Below are 16961 nucleotides of genomic sequence, written 5' to 3' on the forward strand. Positions count from 1 at the left end.
CCAATTCTGTCCTTATTAGCTATGGGGTCTTGGACAACTTCCTTAACTTCTCTGAGCCTCAGTTTCCTCACCTATAAAATGGGAATAATAATAGTATCTATCTTACAGAAGAGATTATTGCCTGGCACATAGGGAAGCAATAAATATATATTAGATGTTATTATACTCAACTTTGTATTAGACAGGACTAGACGTTTCCTTTCTCTAGTCTCTCAGGCCTTAACTATGGCCTGGCTCTTTTTTTGCCTTTGGGTTTTGAGACTTAGTGGTTTGGTAGTGGCTTCTGGCTTTCGAGTCCAGCCTAACCTTCTGGTATTATTCTGCTGAGCCAGCAGGAAGTCAGCGAGGTTGGGAAGAACCTATTGAGGTACGTGAGGAGAGGGTAAGCAAGCTTCAGTTGCCCTCTCACTTCCTGTCCTGTCCTCACTCTAATGCGATGAGAGTTTTGTGGTTCCCAGTAAGCAAATACTTCGTACAAGACAGTATTAAAACTTGCTGCCCATTAGTATAAACTGGCCACTGAACTTTTCAGCAAGCACCCATTCATCCACATGTTCTCAATGAAATGCCATGCTCAGGGGAGGAGTCACTCCCAGAAATGGAGAAACAAAAAGATAGCAGATTCTGGCCAGAGTCCTTAAGGGACATGAGAAGTCGAAGAATGGCAAAAGTTCATTTTCCAATTCATTGCTACTTGGCTTCAGATTTTGTCCAGAGACTGGCAAGGAAGCAGGATAGGAAAAAACAAAAAACAAAAAAACAAAAAACTGAGAACAAGCGAGGGAGGCAAGCTAGAAAGAAAAGAAAATCTGCCAGGGTTGAGGCAAGAGATAAAAGTAGAAAGAGGGAAGAAAAGGACAAGAAAAGGGAGGTTAAAGAGAGATCAGGAAAATGAACAGCTAGGTAAACTAATCACCACCCCCTCTCACGTATGCATCCTCAGTGCAATTCCTTGGCTGTGGAGCTGGGGCTGTCCTATTCAGACCCACTCCTCTACATCTGTCACTGCTTCCCTGCCCTCCTCCTCCCCGGATCTGAGGCTGAAAACCTGACTCGCAGAGTCAGCCACCCTCTGCTGCAGGCCGGGAAGGTAGTGGGGACCTGTGTCTACAGCCAGGTCATGGCTCAAACGGCAAGCAGCATATGATCCAGTTTCATAAAAGAACACCCCCTCCCCCACCAGCCATGTTGCTCATGTCCTGGGTCTCATTACCCGCCAAGGCTGCGAAATGAGGTAATAGAATGTGGAGGGTTAAGCAGCAGATCTTACCTGTTTTATACTTTTTTTGGTGCTCTCTTTCTTTCTCCTTTTTCTCCTTCCTCTCTGCTCCTCTCATCAGTCGGAAAAACTTCTATTTTAACATTCCTAGAACGAGTGGCTCTTGGTCTGTCCGGGCCTCCGGGATTCTGTTAACACTGCCCAGATGTGAGGACATCCGCATTTGCCAAAAGTTTCCTTAAAGCTATATTATCCCCAAAGCTATAAGCTATTCCTCCCTCAGAGAAGGGTTTTAGAGAAGTAGGGGAGAAAGAACGCAAGGATTAGAGGCCCATAGTCCGTCTGCCACGGAACAGGGGGAAAGTATGAATGGCACTGGTCCAGATCCCATGAGTATAGTAATGACTAACAGAGGCTGCCTGAAGGGCCTCCAGAGATGTGGTGTACTAAAGAACCCTTCTTCTTATGACTCAGCATGACATCAGGATCGAATGAAAAGGAATTTCGAAAAATCCAACGAAGGGGGAAGATTGTAGCCAACTTTGAAATTCCCTAGAGATTTCCCCAGTAATTTCTTCGTACTTCCCAACTCAGAGTCGCCTTGCCATCCATATACACAGGGTCAAACACACTTTGAAACTCTCTCACTGATGATCTAACGTCCATGGACTTCAGTTTCTGATAAGATTACGTTGTTTACAAAAATTACCATGCACTTTTTGCCTGAAGGATCAAGACTGATTTCCTGTAATAAGAGTGGAGGGAAAGCACGCTTAGAGAGGCTTTAGTGGGAGGCTGTTTAAGCAAACCTCCATGATCTGTGCATGGCAAGGTTATAGCTGCGGCTAAGCTGTTTCCCAGTGACCTCTGACAGAAGGCTATGCTTCGCTAAGCAAGCTTTCTTTTTCGTATCTGGTAATGAGAGTATTCTAACATAGCACGGACTAGCTTCCTACACTCTCCCGCCTCTCAGAGTGGACATTTTTGTCCTTGAAAAACCAGTGATTGTGGAAGAATTTTGTTTAGATGCTGTAGAAAGGGTTTCTTCCCTGTGTGTGCAAGCAAACTGGCAACACCTTCTCAGTTACAAAGGGAAGAATTGTGCTTCTGTTAATATAAAGTTCAGTAGCAAGCCTGTTTCATGTCCAATCCACCAATCAGAAATATGTATTGAGTGTCTAACAGTGTGATAGTGGTATAAGACTGAAGACATGATCTTGGCCTCATTTATTCAATAAATTTATCATGCTTCTACTGTGTTAAGGAGGGTGGACAAAGACAAAAATCCCTGACATCGTAACATATAATTAATTCAACAATATTTATTGAGTGTCTATTACGTGCCACACACTGTTTTAGGTACTTGAGAAACATCAGTGAGCAAAAGAGACAAAAATCCTTACCCCCATGGAATGGAGGAGGCAGACATTCAACAAAAATGTTCTTTTTTAAAAAAGATTTTATTTATTTGACAGAGAGAGAGTGAGCACACAAGAAGGGGGAGCAGAGGGAGAGAGAGAAGCAGGCTCTCCGCTGAGCAGGGAGCCCAATGCAGGGCTTGATCCCAGGAGCCTGAGATCATGACCTGAGCCAAAAGCAGCCGCCTAACCGACTGAGGTACCCAGGCGTCCCTCAACAAAAATGTTCTTGATTACAACCGTGTGCGTTTAGGGAATTAGCCTTCACTGGGCATCTACTATAAGCTAAGAAGGGGGAACAGAGGTGATTATGAACTGTGTGATCCTTCATCTAATGAAGCTTACTCTCCAGGTCCCAGAGGGTTTATGTTTAGGAGGGGAGATAAGAGGGACACAAACAATTCAAAAACAGTACAAGACCACATAAAATTCTAAAAGCTATGGTATAAACTGTGAGGACCCTGTGAATGCTCTGTGGGAAGAGGTAGGCCATGGTCTGTTCTCAGGCAAGGGAAATGACATAAACAAGAGCTCATTGTTAGGTCAGAGGGGGATGGGCTAACTGGTTAGAGGGATCAAGAGAGTGATAGGGAACAAAATTGAATAAATCGAGTACGGTCAGATTGTGAGGCCTTTGAAATCAGATATAGAAGTTTACTCTAAACTCACGTGTTAAGAAACAGTAAATCTATTCAGTGTGTGTGTGAGAGAGAGAGAAAGAGAGAGAGAGAGATAGAGAGAGAGGTGAGAGAGAGCACAGAGGAATATATTCTTCTAGAGTTGTTTTCTTAAAAAACAAAACAAAACAAAACAAAAAAATCTCTTTACCGCCCCCCCTCTTGGCAAAGAGTATAGTCCGAGCTCTCAGCAGGGCATACTATGTCCTTCACAAGCAGGCCCCATCTATGTCCTCAGCCTAGTTTTACACATTCACCTCATGACTTGTTCTAGACATACTGAACTTCTTGCTCTTCCTTTCATACTTTGGTGGCTTTGCACAGATATATTTACTCTACCCTGTATTCCTTTCCATCCTTTCCTGGACTGTTGAAACTGTATCCATCTTTGCTGCTGAGAAGTTCCCCTCAGCCCACCCCAGGCAGATCTGGTTTGCCTGCCTTTTCTATCACATCACTTTGTACATGTCTCAATTATAGGTTTATCACACTTAATGTCATTGTACACCCATGACAATTTCTGTCCCCTACTCTACTAGTTTGTTCATCTCAGACTCATCTCTGTCCCTGCCTAGACTGTGAGAGCCTAGGGGGCAACAGACTTGCCTTAGTCTTCATCATTTCCCCAGCACCCAACACAGAGCCCAGCACATGCTAGGCTGAAGATGCGGCATAAGGCCTCCTGTCCCACTCAGAGCTGGAAGGAGCAGGACAGAGGGGTGGCAGAGAGAAGTTAAAGAAGAAAGGGAAGGGGGAAAATATGGAAATCATAGGGAGAATAAAGTAAGGGGGTAAATAAGAGGGACAGCATCACTGAAGCACAGAGATGGGCAATAGGAAGAGCTTACGCTAAACAAGGGGGACTAATTAAAAAAAAACAGATTTCTTCAGCCTCTAATATCTGTGGATAACACTGTATTAAACACTGTGGGGTATAAAGTTAAATAAACCACCTCTCTGTATGATTTAGTTGGGAAGATAAGACAAAGACACACAAAGAGACCGACAACAGCTATATATACACATGTAAAGTTCTTAAAGTTCAGTACCATTTTCAATGTCAAGACACTGAGTATGAAGTTCTTTAGCAGGCCAATAAGATATTGTTTTAAGAAATATTAGATATGGAAACTGACTTGCCTAGATAAGATCTCAACAAAGCTTAACAAAACTAAACTAGAAACAACTTTTCTAGAATACCAACTAAGGCAAATTGATATGAAATTGTGAATTTTAATAATCATTTAAGAGCTTCTCATTTCTATGTGTCCCAAACTGTGTATTATGAACTTTTTTGAGGAAGGAAAGATCAGGGCTGGCAAAGGAGGAAAGGATTCATGGAGAATCTGAAAGGAGTAGATGGAAAAAAGTGAATGAAAACTAGACGCAGAAGAGAATTTCAGAAAAAGAGTAATGAAAATACACAAGAGACAACAGGAATAAAGATATTCCTATTCGGGAAACTAAGTTTTAAAACTGTACATACGAATTATCTATTTAAATGGTGATGTTCAAATTATCTGTTTAAATGATGTTTATCTGATGGCTGTAATTGAAATATGAGACTTTAAGAAAATAAGCAGGACGTGCTTTTAAATTTTATGATGGGCACTTAGCCAAAGGTAATTGAAGGGATTCTAGAAAACGTATTAGAAAATGAAAATGGGAAGGACATTATGTGAATAAGAGATAAGATGTATTCTGAGTGAAATAGTTGAAGTTTTTTCACTGGTTCCTAAGACAGGGAGTAGTAATGTTCCAAGACATTATCCAGCAGCTCAACTTAATTGTTTTGTTTATGACAGTGTGATACTGGGATGGCTTAGACATTCAGTTTATTTAATTTAATTAATCAAACCTCAAGTCACTACTAAGTGGTTAGTTTCAGAGACCAGCTATGACCAAGGAGGTCAACAGGGATTGGCTGAGCTCTAAATGAGCTCATCAATTGAGCATTGTGTCCTAGGGCATTGGGGAGAGGATAAAAGGGGGTGCAGGAGCCTGCCAAACTGGCTCTTCAGTAGTTTCTGAACATGTAGATAGCAGGAGTAAGGCAGGTAAGGAGAAAAGAAAGCAGGTACCCTTCTAATTAACTCAGGGTCTGAGTTAGTGTGAGCGGTCAGACGATGAGGTCTGATACTAGACAAAGAGGTGTGTGTGGGCAGGGGTGGGGGGTATGGATAAAGGGGGCAGAGGAATGCTCTCAGTTGAGTTGGGGTTGGGATGTGCTTTAAGTAGGGAGTAGGAATTCTGTGTGAGGTTGGAGACTGGGACGGGAGCAGGGGACAGATCTTGTTTATTGGGAGATAGTCATACTGGTTTACTGTGGAACAGAAAATTCATGTTGGAAAAGCAGTAGGAAATAAGCTGATACCATATTTGCTGGGGGAGGCATAGTTTAAATGCCAAAGAACAACATTTAAACTTAATCTTGAAGGTTACAGGAGATTAATAGGGAAGGGACACAAATCCCTACTAAATATCGAATGTAAAACAAACAGCAACAATACTTAAGGAAAACATTTTCCTTTTTCCTAAATTTTCAGCATCAAACATGTGTCTTTGTGGTCAGAGAGAAGGAGGAAAATAGATTGGACCAGAAAAAGTATTGAACTCTCTGCCTTGCCACTCTGGGATGGGCAGGTTACTCCTTAGGTGATTGGGCTACTGGAATGAAGGCAAAAGTAAAACTCAACAAAAACCCCAAGTACAAGGCAGAACTGGGGAGATCATTGAGGTTCTGTGCTTCAGGGACTTTTAAAAGCCCTTGTTTGTGGCTAAATGTCTGAATACAGCGGTCTTTGCTTGGATAATTCCCAGCCAAGACAGCTGTTTATTCAGTGGCAGCCATGTCTCATCACAGAGTGGGCCCTGTTTCTGGTGAGAGAGACAGAAGTTGGCAAAGTTTCATCAGAGGCAAGTTAGCCTCTTTGAACCTGTTTCCTCAACTGTAACATGAGGGCAGCAGCAGTCTTGACCTCACAATGAGGGCTTTTGTGATGTATGCATGAGGTACCACCTGCCAAGTGCTTAGCAACGGTGGTTGCTACATAGTCCATGCTCAGTACTACAGTTACTATATATAATAGAATGTAATATCAATAACACAATTAAGTATTACAATATTAATACTTTAAAGAATAAATGTATCTTATGACCTAGAGAATTACTATTTACATTGCCTTAGATGGGATTGGATACCCCTTTGGTCTGGGTTTGGGCCCAGACCCAGGCAGGCCTAAGTTTGAAGTAAAGTGAACTCTTCTGGGTTTAGTGGTATGGGAGGGTGGGAGGTGGTGGTGCAAGGTGTTGTGGCCATAGGAATATTAAATTCCATGTCAGCCTTTGGCTTAATTTGGCACTCCAAACAAAGCAGCGTTGTAGCGGCAGAGGAAGGGAGAGGCGGAAAATCAACACATTCTTGGAAATAAGATGTGGCTTTTGCTTTGACTATTTTGTTTTCTCTTCAGCTAAAAAAATATTTCTTCACTCTTGGGCTCACAACGAAAATCCCTTCCAGACCATGGTAGAAACCTAAGCTTCAGAGGAAGGTTCCATTTAAGATGACGAAGAATTAGCAAGACTTCCCTTGATACTTATTTTAATATGAGAACCCCTCAGAGAGAGTTATTTAGCCTAGGGAGAAAGCTTTGCATTTAGTCGGAGCCTCCCTCAACCTCATTTCTTGTGGTTATGGCACGTGTGTTACTTTCAAAATTGACATCTGCTATATTTCCTGATAACGTTTCTTCAGTGTTTGTAGGTGTATAGTTGTATCATTTACCCACTCTCTCCATGTGTTTATATGTTAAAGTTTTAGGGTAAAATTTTAGTATAAAGACTGTTGGTGCAATATTCATTCTCCAGTAGTTGCTCTCTTGGACCTCAGATATCTGGCATGTTGCTAGAGGAGCTGGTCCCAGGTCAATATTCGAGGTACAGGGAAGCTCTGTGTGACCAAGTCAATGGAACTTTCTTGTTTTTCTGGTTCTGTGGTATATGCTTAAAGCAAGGTTTCAAGCAAAAAAAGTTTGGGTATCACCTCTCCTTTCACTATACAATACAAGAGCAATACAGGAGACACCCACTGTGACGTTGAGCTTGTGTCAATTATGATGCGATGGACTGCATAGGGAATGGATACTGTCTTCAAGAAACAGCACACACTCACTGGACACTCAGTCTCTGCCCTCGAAGAGCTTACACTTTAGTTGAGAAACCAGACCTTAATACATATTCTGTGCTGTAATATTGACCAACCCGTTCATGATACAGAACATGGAAACATGGAGCTACCTACATACATGATTTAATAGGAAAAAAATACACTTCCATACTTCAAATGCCATCCACAATTCACTAGGAATGTCCAATGATAAACTTTTCTTAAGAGTTACCTTGTTTTTGGTTGACATTTCAATGCTCTGTGTCTCACCACATGGATAAAGGAGCATACAGATCTATAGTATTGTTGGTGTTAGGTATCAACTCAGATTTCCTAGAAGTAACTATTTTTTTCTCATAGGGATATATTTTTATGGAGGGAGCAAGAAGGTCCAGAGAGTTTCACAAAGTGCATATTTTCCACTAAACAGAAAATTGAGTCTTGACACCCAAATAGTGATCTTTCTTTTCTCCCTGATTACACCTGTCCTGAATTTCTAGAAAGATGAATGCTAGGGATCAAACTAATGTCCCTGAGTAAAATGGGAGACCAGGATGCCTATAGCACTTCATTAATTCATTTGTATTTAATTCATTTTGTAAATGTGTTTTGAACCTCACTAGATAAAAAAGACCTCCCTATTCTGAGGTTCCTATGAAAAGTAGATGACCTATTCAAATTGAGGGCAATTTGAATGGCTCATTTGGTCACTCTTGAAGCCTGAAAGGTGCCAGAAAGCAGGAAACAGTAAGTATCTATAATGCCTAGGCTCATTTCTTTTCTCCCCTGTAACAATAGGCATAGAATAAATCCGTTTTTGTATCTACTAGCTCAAATAACTGCACTTATTCTTGTGGGCTGAGCAAAGCACATGCACATGAGTCCTTTATGAATTAGAGACATCCCATTTCACAGATGTATCAGAGAACTTTACCCTTTAAGGCTCTGCTGATTTGCATAATCCAAATTTTCTAGGCCTTTCAACTATCCGAAGACTTGTCTTTACATTTAACCCTTCCTAAAGCTAAGCCCCAAACAAAAAGCGCCTCAGCTTTTATCACCAGGGTTTAGGAGATCGTGAAGAGGGCTGTTTTTTTATTCCATTTTACCCCTAAGATTGACTCAGGGCTGCCTCAGGACATATGGGACAGAAAACTTTTTCGTGATTCATTCCCATTCCGTAAGCAGTTTAACTCCTTAGGAACACATAGTCTTAAGTTCTAGGAAGATCTAAGCAATTGGGAGAATTTTAGGGGAATGGACAGACACTCTACAACCCAATACCGTCTGTAGCTTGTGTTTAACAGAGGAGGGGACTGAAACGCACAGCGATCTCTAGTTTTGGCTTTGCTCTTAGCCATGTGACTTTAGGTTTCAGCCTCCTAGAAAAAGAAATCAGCCTAATTCCCCCACTCAGGTAGATTTCACTTTTCCTCAGTTTGTGTCTAAAACCCTATGACTGTACGTGTCGCTTTGCAATCCGCTTTGTTTCTCTTTGGAACTATGTTTCTTGGGAGTATTGAGCCATGTAATGAAATATGCTTCGGTCACTTTTAACCTCTTTTCATTCCTTTCTTTCCCTCTAGGGCACCAGGGGCCGGCGAGGCCGAATCTCAAAGCGCTGCTGGCGCTCCTGGTGATAGAATAATATGATCAAGTTATAAGGTCGGGGGAGAGATGGGGGGGGGGCGGGAAAGATTCAGAGAAAAAATGAAGAAAGCTCCACTTGAAGATCGAAGGAATTTCCGGCACTAGAACCGTTGCATACATTTCTCGGTAACCTGCAGCAGGGGGCGCTCGGAAATTGTCGTCACTTTCCGGGTAGCCTCCCAAGACTTTACCCTCTAGAAAATTGTACAGTGTTTCCGGCTTTTCTCAGTTGTAGACGCTCGTAAGTTTCCGGCAGTTTCCGGGGAGACTCGGGGACGCTGCGTCTCTCTAGCTCCGCTCCGAGTGCCCGGTGCGGCGGGGCAGGGTCTGGGGCTAGTCATGGCGTCCCCGTCTCGGAGACTACAGACCAAACCAGTCATTACTTGCTTCAAGAGCGTCCTCTTGATCTACACTTTCATCTTCTGGGTGAGAGATGGAGGAGCCCGGGGACGGGAGGAGATCCTGGGCTTGGGTGGGGGGGGTGTGACCCTGAGCAGAGGGCGCTCAGGGCTGGGGGTGTGGGGAGGGAGGTGCGGTGGGGTTTGGGCCGCTGTAGCTGCTGGGACCCCGATGCGGGCGAAGAGTTGCTGGGGCTCGAGCCCGGGCATCCTGCCGGCGCCGGGGTCAGGGTCCCGGAGGATGGCAGCCAATCGGCTGTGCTGGGACACAGACGAGCTTCGGGTTCGAATCTGATGCGGGGGACGAGGAGGGGAGTGAACACCCCAGACCTCGCAGAGGGTGTCCCCGGACCGTTGAGAGAGGCGAGGCTTGCCCCGCCCCTCTGAGGGCTCACCCGCATAATAGTCTCTTTCTTTTCACCGCTTCGTTAGAGGGGAGTATTTCGCAGGTAAGTATGGTAATGGCTGCACTCCCGCCCACCTCTCCTCGGCTTGCTTTTGTGTACTATCCCTTTGTACGTGGGCATCTCTGAACTGGGGTGGGGAGAAGGGGGAAGTTTCTGGAACTCAGAGAGACACTTTCTTCCCTCCTCCAGAAGGTTTCCTTCCTATGGCGGGAGTAAAGCAGTTAAATAAGTTGTTGTCCCTCGGACAGATATGCCGTGGACTTCGGGTTATACCAAAAACAAAACAAAACCCAACAAAAAGAAACAGATGAAATTTAAGAATTTTGTTAGGATGCCTTCCCTAGCTACCCCCTGGTTTTGCCCTGGCTACCTGGGCTACCTAGTGATCCAGGGTGGATTTATTAAGGCCTGTCCTTATGTGCAGATCTCCTTCCTACCCCTTGTCTCCCATATCCCAGCCACAGCGCTCTGGCCACAGACTGCTAAATCAATTCTCACACCTATTAAACAATAGGTTTGTGGTTTGAAGGTGCTGTAGTATACAGCCTATAACTTTCTGTTCTCTGGCTTCCCACATAGATCACTGGTGTTATCCTTCTTGCCGTTGGTATTTGGGGCAAGGTGAGCCTGGAGAATTATTTTTCCCTTTTGAATGAGAAGGCCACCAATGTCCCCTTCGTGCTCATTGGTACTGGTACTGTCATTATTCTGTTGGGCACCTTTGGCTGTTTTGCTACCTGCCGAGCTTCTGCATGGATGTTAAAACTGGTGAGTCCTTGTTTTCCTTAGAATTGATTCTTGATTTTAGAAAAGTCTTATATGTTGTTGGCTTTGTTTCTTGAAACCGGCCACGGCCCTTTATGATTTCTCCTCTTTCTTCCCAGAGTAACATTTCTGCTACCAATTCCCACTTTTGTTGTTTTTCCTGTCCTTTTTTAATAAAAGCATGCTGAACTGATTGAGCAGACTATTTTTTTTTCTTTGACTCCCCTTGCAGCTGCGATGTATCTTATTTATGCTGACTTGGACTTTCTTTTTATCCCACAGTATGCAATGTTTCTGACTCTCATTTTTTTGGTTGAACTGGTCGCTGCCATCGTAGGATTTGTTTTCAGACATGAGGTAAGCCTGAATTTGGGAACCTTAATATGTTAAAATTTATCCTCCCAGAGATAAAAACAGTTAATAGTTCAGAAATCACTTCTAAAACTTTCTTTTCAAACTGTAGCTGACAATAGTGGCTTTCTTGTAAAAATTCTAGCCCACGTTTAATATAAAAAAAAATTTAGAAAATTGTAGACTGTTACCAGAAGAAAATTACAGGTACCCATAATTACATGTATTTCCAGTTCTTTTTCTGTGTACAAGTACCTGTTAAAGTGGAGATAGTACAATTTATAACCTTACTGATAGAGGAAAATATTTAAGGCACAAAATTGATAACACAACTGTGTTCTTCCTTATGCCACGTGTTTAAAAAAATTGGATATACTTAAGGCAAATCATCAAAACTTTATTGAAAGAGAAATTGGGGTTCCACTGTTAAAACTGGAGTTGGGAAATCCTTCAGTGAGTAGTGAAGGCTCCTCAATGAGAGTGTTTTACAAAGTGGTAGTGCAGTCTCCCAAAGTAAGGTTTTGTAGCTTAAGAATCCTGTAGGCATCAAATTTGTACTTAATTTAAAATAGAGAAAAATTGGGGGAGGGATACAGCAGTACAGAGCTGCCACTTGAATGAAAGCTCCCATAGCACTTTGAACTTGAGCAGTTATCATCTTTTATTGTAATGTTTTGCTTAGTAATCCTCTCAGCTAAACTGTAGCTCAGAGAAGACAGGATTGGACCATAGAAGTTAATTACCATACGTGTTGCTGCTGTCAAAGATAATGACCGTTAGTCAGATGTGGGGGATTTTTTTATTTGGCCTAGAAACCCAAAGAACTTTCTAGAATCTTTATTTACTAGCATTGTGTTTCTCTGCTGTAGATTAAGAACAGTTTTAAGAATAATTATGAGAAAATTTTAAAGCAGTATAACTCTACGGGAGATTATAGAAGCGATGCAGTAGACAAGATTCAAAATAAGGTAAGTGGTCATAGGGTGGTGGCTATTCAAGAGGGGAACACATCCTTATCCCTTTAGAGAAGAGGATAGGCCTCTGGCTACTAGATGTTGTCCACTTGTATGATATTCTCATTATGATCTTAGATCAGGAGAAAATATGTCCCTGGAAAGATATGTCCCTGGAAAAGAAGTGTGAGATGATACTAAGTGACATATCTCCATTTTCTCCTAATCATTCTCCTCACATGTACACCTCTTCACTCCTCACATACATCACGGACCAAGTACTGTTAGTACCAGCTGTAGCAGGAAAATAAGGCCAGTCCAAAAGGCTTACACTTGGTATTTCGAAAAAGAGTGCTTATCTCTTGAATTATAAGGCCAATTGAGAACAGCCACATTAAAATATTAGGATAGAGATCGTTGAGTATAATGCTTGTGTTTTGAGCACAAATTGCAATCTAAAATAATAGGCTAAGTGTTTGACTACAGAGCTGTGATGTGAACTATAAATGGTTTTGTTGGATTTTTTTTCAGTTGCATTGTTGTGGTGTCACCGACTATAGAGATTGGAAGGATACTAATTATTACTCAGAAAAAGGATTTCCCAAGAGTTGCTGCAAACTTGAAAATTGTTCTCCACAGAGAGATGCAGATAAAGTAAACAGTGAAGTAAGGAGCCTTTAAATTTTTTTTTATTTGAAAATATTAAGTGAATACAGAGTTGACTCAGTTTTTAATTTTTCCTCACAATAGCTATAATCTAAAATAGGCGGGGCAGGTATTATTCTCATTGAATACATGAAGAAACTGAAGCTCAGACAGTTTGTGACTTGAGTTCACACAACTAGCAAATAACACTTTTAAATGCATAATCTAAAAGGTGGAACTTCTGTTCTTCAAACTCCTGTTAGAGCATTGTGCTTGAAAGGAGATAGGATATGTTATATGAAAGAGTGAATTTGAATAAAATGATAATCAGAGGCTGAGGTAGCTAAAGCTCATCTTTTGGCAGAGATGGATGATCCAAGTGTTCATTATTGCTTGTGTTGTACTTAAAATTGTTTTTCCTCTCCCATTAGGGTTGTTTTATAAAGGTGATGACCATTATAGAGTCAGAAATGGGAGTGGTTGCCGGAATTTCTTTTGGAGTTGCTTGCTTCCAGGTAAGTCCTTGTTGTTAGGAATGTCTCCTCGCTCTTGTTCAGTGGTAAGCTAGAAAATTTCCAATCTGAAGGCCTCAGGGCATTTCCAGAGAAGTCACATTTTCACAAACTCCCGGCTGTTCTTATTTTGTATGTGAAACATATGTAGTCAGTCATTTGTGTTGGGTCTATTTAGCTTTGTTTTATTTGGGAGGGGATGTTCTGCTATTTTCATTCCAATTCTTTGATGTCTTGGATCTTATGTTTTCCCACACTATTTTCACAATTAGACTTCTCCAGATTTTTATTCCCTGTTTACCTGCTCTTTTTCTACCATGGCCTAGCATGCCTTGAAACTACAGAAAGCAAAGCTTAGAATTAACTCGTAGTAGTACAAACCTGGTGCCCTAGGGTACGGCAACTCTCCAGCATCCTAGTTCATTAATTAAAACATGACATAGATGGGAACCTTGTTTTACTGTGCAGTCAAGATTCTAAAACATTGTCCAGATTTTTTCTTTCCTGGGCTGCAGCTGCCTGGTGAGATCCATATAAGTTCTTTTTTTTTTTTTTTTTTTAAAGATTTTATTTATTTGACAGACACAGCGAGAGAGGGAACACAAGCAGGGGGAGTGGGAGAGGGAGAAGCAGGCTTCTGCGGAGCAGGGAGCCCGATGCGGGGCTCGATCCCAGGACCCTGGGATCATGACCTGAGCCGAAGGCAGACGCTTAACCATCTGAGCCACCCAGGCGCCCCCATATAAGTTCTGACCTACAAAAACTTAGATCATACGACCCCACATTCAATATGTGCCTGTCATGTTGGGGACGTGCTACGTTGTGGGTCAAATTCTATTTTCTGAGTTGTGCTGCCTCTCACCGTAGCATGAAAAGTTTGAACTGTGGCTCTAAACAATTTTTCTTAGGTAATGGGGGTTTGTCCTATATTGAACATCGTGGCGATAAAACTAAAAGAAGGGACATACTTCATTTTGACCTATGCAATTGGTTTTGGAAGTTTAATCTTAACATATTTCTCAAGCAGCAGGCCTAGCTATGTCTGAGTCTGCACTGTCTAATAAAATGGCCACTAGCACCTTTGGAAGGTTCTAATTTTTAAATAAAATAAAAAATTCAAGCCGCATTTGAAGTGCTCAAAAGCCACATGTGGCTAGTGGCTAGCTTACTGGACAGCCTGGGGAGTACAGAACAAATCTATCGTTGCAGCACTGCCCTAGATCTTCCAAGAAAATCTCTGCCTTCATAGATGGAGATTGTATGTGATGAGATGCATAGCCTCAGCCATGTCCTTTTTGTTCTGATAGCTGACAGGTTAACTGATAAGTTTCCCCTAAACTTATTTAGAATTTTTCTTGAGTGATAATTTTGTCAGTGACATTTGTGAAACTCCAGGTCATAGTAGCAGTAAAACTTCCCTTATATTCTTTGAATGTGATCCAGGAGCTGCAGAGTATCAAACATAACTGCCGAGAGAAACTTAAGGAAATTATTAGTGAATTCGAAGTGAAAGGAAAATAAACCTGTATCCTGAGTACTTTAAGCTCTTGTGTGTGTGTGTGTGTGTGTGTGTGTGTTTAATTTTTGTTTGTATTTTATTTCTAGCTGATTGGAATCTTTCTAGCCTATTGTCTCTCTCGCGCCATAACAAATAACCAGTATGAGATAGTGTAAACAGCAAACCACGGGCCTATTCCTCTTCAAGTTTAAGGTATGTTCATTTTAGTCCTCAGCTCTCTATCGGTGTTTACTTCAGCCTGTTCATGTGATGGATGGACTGAGTTTGCCAAGGTCTTGTCGAGTGGTGCATTCAGATCCGGTTGGTACTGTGTTAGCCCTGCACAGCTAGATCAGTTCTCTCAATGCAAGGCGTTTTAACCTCCTGCGAGAATCCAAGTTGGTACTTTGCCAGTGATGTGGCCAACCAAACTGATTAAATTATGAGAGGCAAAGCAATGGATGGTTTTTTTGTGAAACTGTGGAAACTTTGGTTCCTTTGGACTATTCTGTGTGGGTTTTTGTATTTGTAAAAAAAAAAAAGAGCCTTTGGGGGTTTACCTACACATCAATCTGAAGATCCTAAGTGGTCCCCTTTCTAACAAACTTGGACCTAGACTGAAGAGAAATAGAGAATCCCTATAGTGACCTTACAAGTGAGGTTCCCTGGCACGTACACTCCGCTCCCAATACTGGCATTTTCCCTAGTCTTCATTTACCACACTCCTCTGGTGAACTCTGCGTAGAGCGGTAAACACATCTAGCCTAACCTGGAGACAGATTTGGGGAAGATAAGTGTTTCAATAACTTCAGTATTTGAATGGCGAACCATGAGAACTGTGGCTGGCTGAATTAATCCCCTAGGGTGCCCTTCACAGTTTAATTGGGCCGCTGAAGGGGAACACAGGAGTAGATGCTCATGTGTGCGAGCGCAAACAGATATGGAAATTTGGGTTACAAGTCGATTAACTTTTTTTTTTCTTTACTTTTAGGACATTTACATTCCCCCCCTGTGAGCTATGAAATTGCCTGGTTGGAAGACTTCCTACTACCGCTTACAATAGACCAAAAACTTACAGCAGTAGTCTGATTCAATCAAGACGTGTTCAGTTTAAGTCCACCTTTTGTCCCATTGATGTTAGATCATTGAAACCCCTGTATCACTGTGAAACACTGGAAAAGCTAGTAAATTGTAAATGATGCAATACCGTGTTCCTCTTGACTTTTATTTTTCAAAATCGCATTGTGAATCTGCTATTTTGATGTAGTGTTACAAAGTGACTGCTGTGAATTTGCTGACTGATGTAGTGTGATAGAAAACTGACCCTTCCGAACTGGCCTCTTCCCAGACGAGTTAAAATTATTGTGTAATTTGCATCAAGTTAAGATATTTTCATTAGTCTCTGTTTTGCTCTCAAATTTATATTTGAAAGGTTCTAATTATTACTTAATGGTGTCAGAATTACTGTATTTTCCTTAGGAATTGAAAGAAATTCATCTTCATTAGTGTTAGCTGCTATTTGTTTATCAGGTTGATGTGACTTAATTGTCAATATCATGGTCAACTATAATAATCTTAGTTTTGGTTTGTGCCTTTGATTAAATATAAATCTTTCACACAATAAATGTTGTTTTCCTCTAAAATCATCATGTTTAACTTGTAGAAAATCTGCCGGGATGGTTGTTTTCCACTGAGAAAGCTAAGACCCACATTTCTACTTGAAGGTGCAGTTTTAGATAGGAAATGTAAAACTGAGGTCTTGACTTGGTTTCATTTTTTAAAAAGTCTTTGTTTATAAAAACTATTCCCTGTGAAAGGATTTCATTCCATATTATGAAATAGCATATGCTTAGCATTCTCCTGGAACTGGGACTATTTTGATTGTCTAGTTTACATTAGAAGTTGGATGGGGAGAGATATAACCTGTACCTTCGGGGTAATAAGGAAATGAATAATTAAAATTTGAGCTGGGATGGGGGAACTTTTTCCTTGGTTTTGGGTTTCTTTACACATCCATCAGTAGAACCTAACTCTTCTCTGCCACACATCCACACAGTCCTTGAATCTGATGGTAAGGGGGAGTCAATCACAGTTATAAAGTGGGCAAAATATACAAGTTAGGATTCATAGTGACTTGTGGGTACATGTCTATATATATATATGCCTTGGGTTACTGCAGAAAGAATATTCTACATTAAAACATTTGACAGGTCTGACTCTTAAGATAGAGTGATAAAACAGTTGGAAAATAGTGGCTTTCCAAATATATAGATCATATTTTGGCTATTGGAATTAGTGAAGCT

General features: G+C 41.5%; 1 protein-coding gene across 2 annotated transcripts; it reads left to right on the forward strand.

The window, feature by feature from the left end:
• Window positions 1-9374: 9374 nt before the first annotated feature.
• On the forward strand, window positions 9375-16227 carry TSPAN6 (tetraspanin 6). Of its 2 annotated transcripts, XM_028101439.2 has the most exons (8): window positions 9375-9555; window positions 10514-10702; window positions 10982-11056; window positions 11920-12018; window positions 12535-12669; window positions 13080-13163; window positions 14766-14871; window positions 15650-16227. In XM_028101439.2, exons 1-7 carry the CDS (start codon window positions 9469-9471, stop codon window positions 14832-14834), a joined length of 738 nt encoding a protein of 245 aa, XP_027957240.1. In that variant the 5' UTR covers window positions 9375-9468; the 3' UTR covers window positions 14835-14871; window positions 15650-16227. The 2 variants fall into 2 exon arrangements, with proteins under 2 accessions (XP_027957240.1, XP_027957241.1); XM_028101440.2 differs by lacking the exon at window positions 10514-10702 and having other exon boundaries at window positions 9387-9555.
• The last annotated feature ends 734 nt before the right edge of the window (window positions 16228-16961 follow it).

The sequence above is a fragment of the Eumetopias jubatus genome, unplaced genomic scaffold (genome assembly GCF_037043125.1).
Source record: "Eumetopias jubatus isolate StellerSeaLion01/CBP00866 unplaced genomic scaffold, mEumJub1_p1.0 scaffold_11, whole genome shotgun sequence".
NCBI classification, from domain to species: Eukaryota; Metazoa; Chordata; class Mammalia; order Carnivora; family Otariidae; genus Eumetopias; species Eumetopias jubatus.

Coding starts and splice junctions, on each gene's coding strand:
- TSPAN6 (XM_028101439.2), top strand. CDS start 9,469: ATGGCGTCCCCGTCTCGGAGACTACAGACCAAACCAGTCATTACTTGC. Junction 11,057..11,919: donor GATTTGTTTTCAGACATGAG/GTAAGCCTGAAT, acceptor TCTCTGCTGTAG/ATTAAGAACAGTTTTAAGAA. Junction 13,164..14,765: donor TTGGAGTTGCTTGCTTCCAG/GTAAGTCCTTGT, acceptor TTTTATTTCTAG/CTGATTGGAATCTTTCTAGC.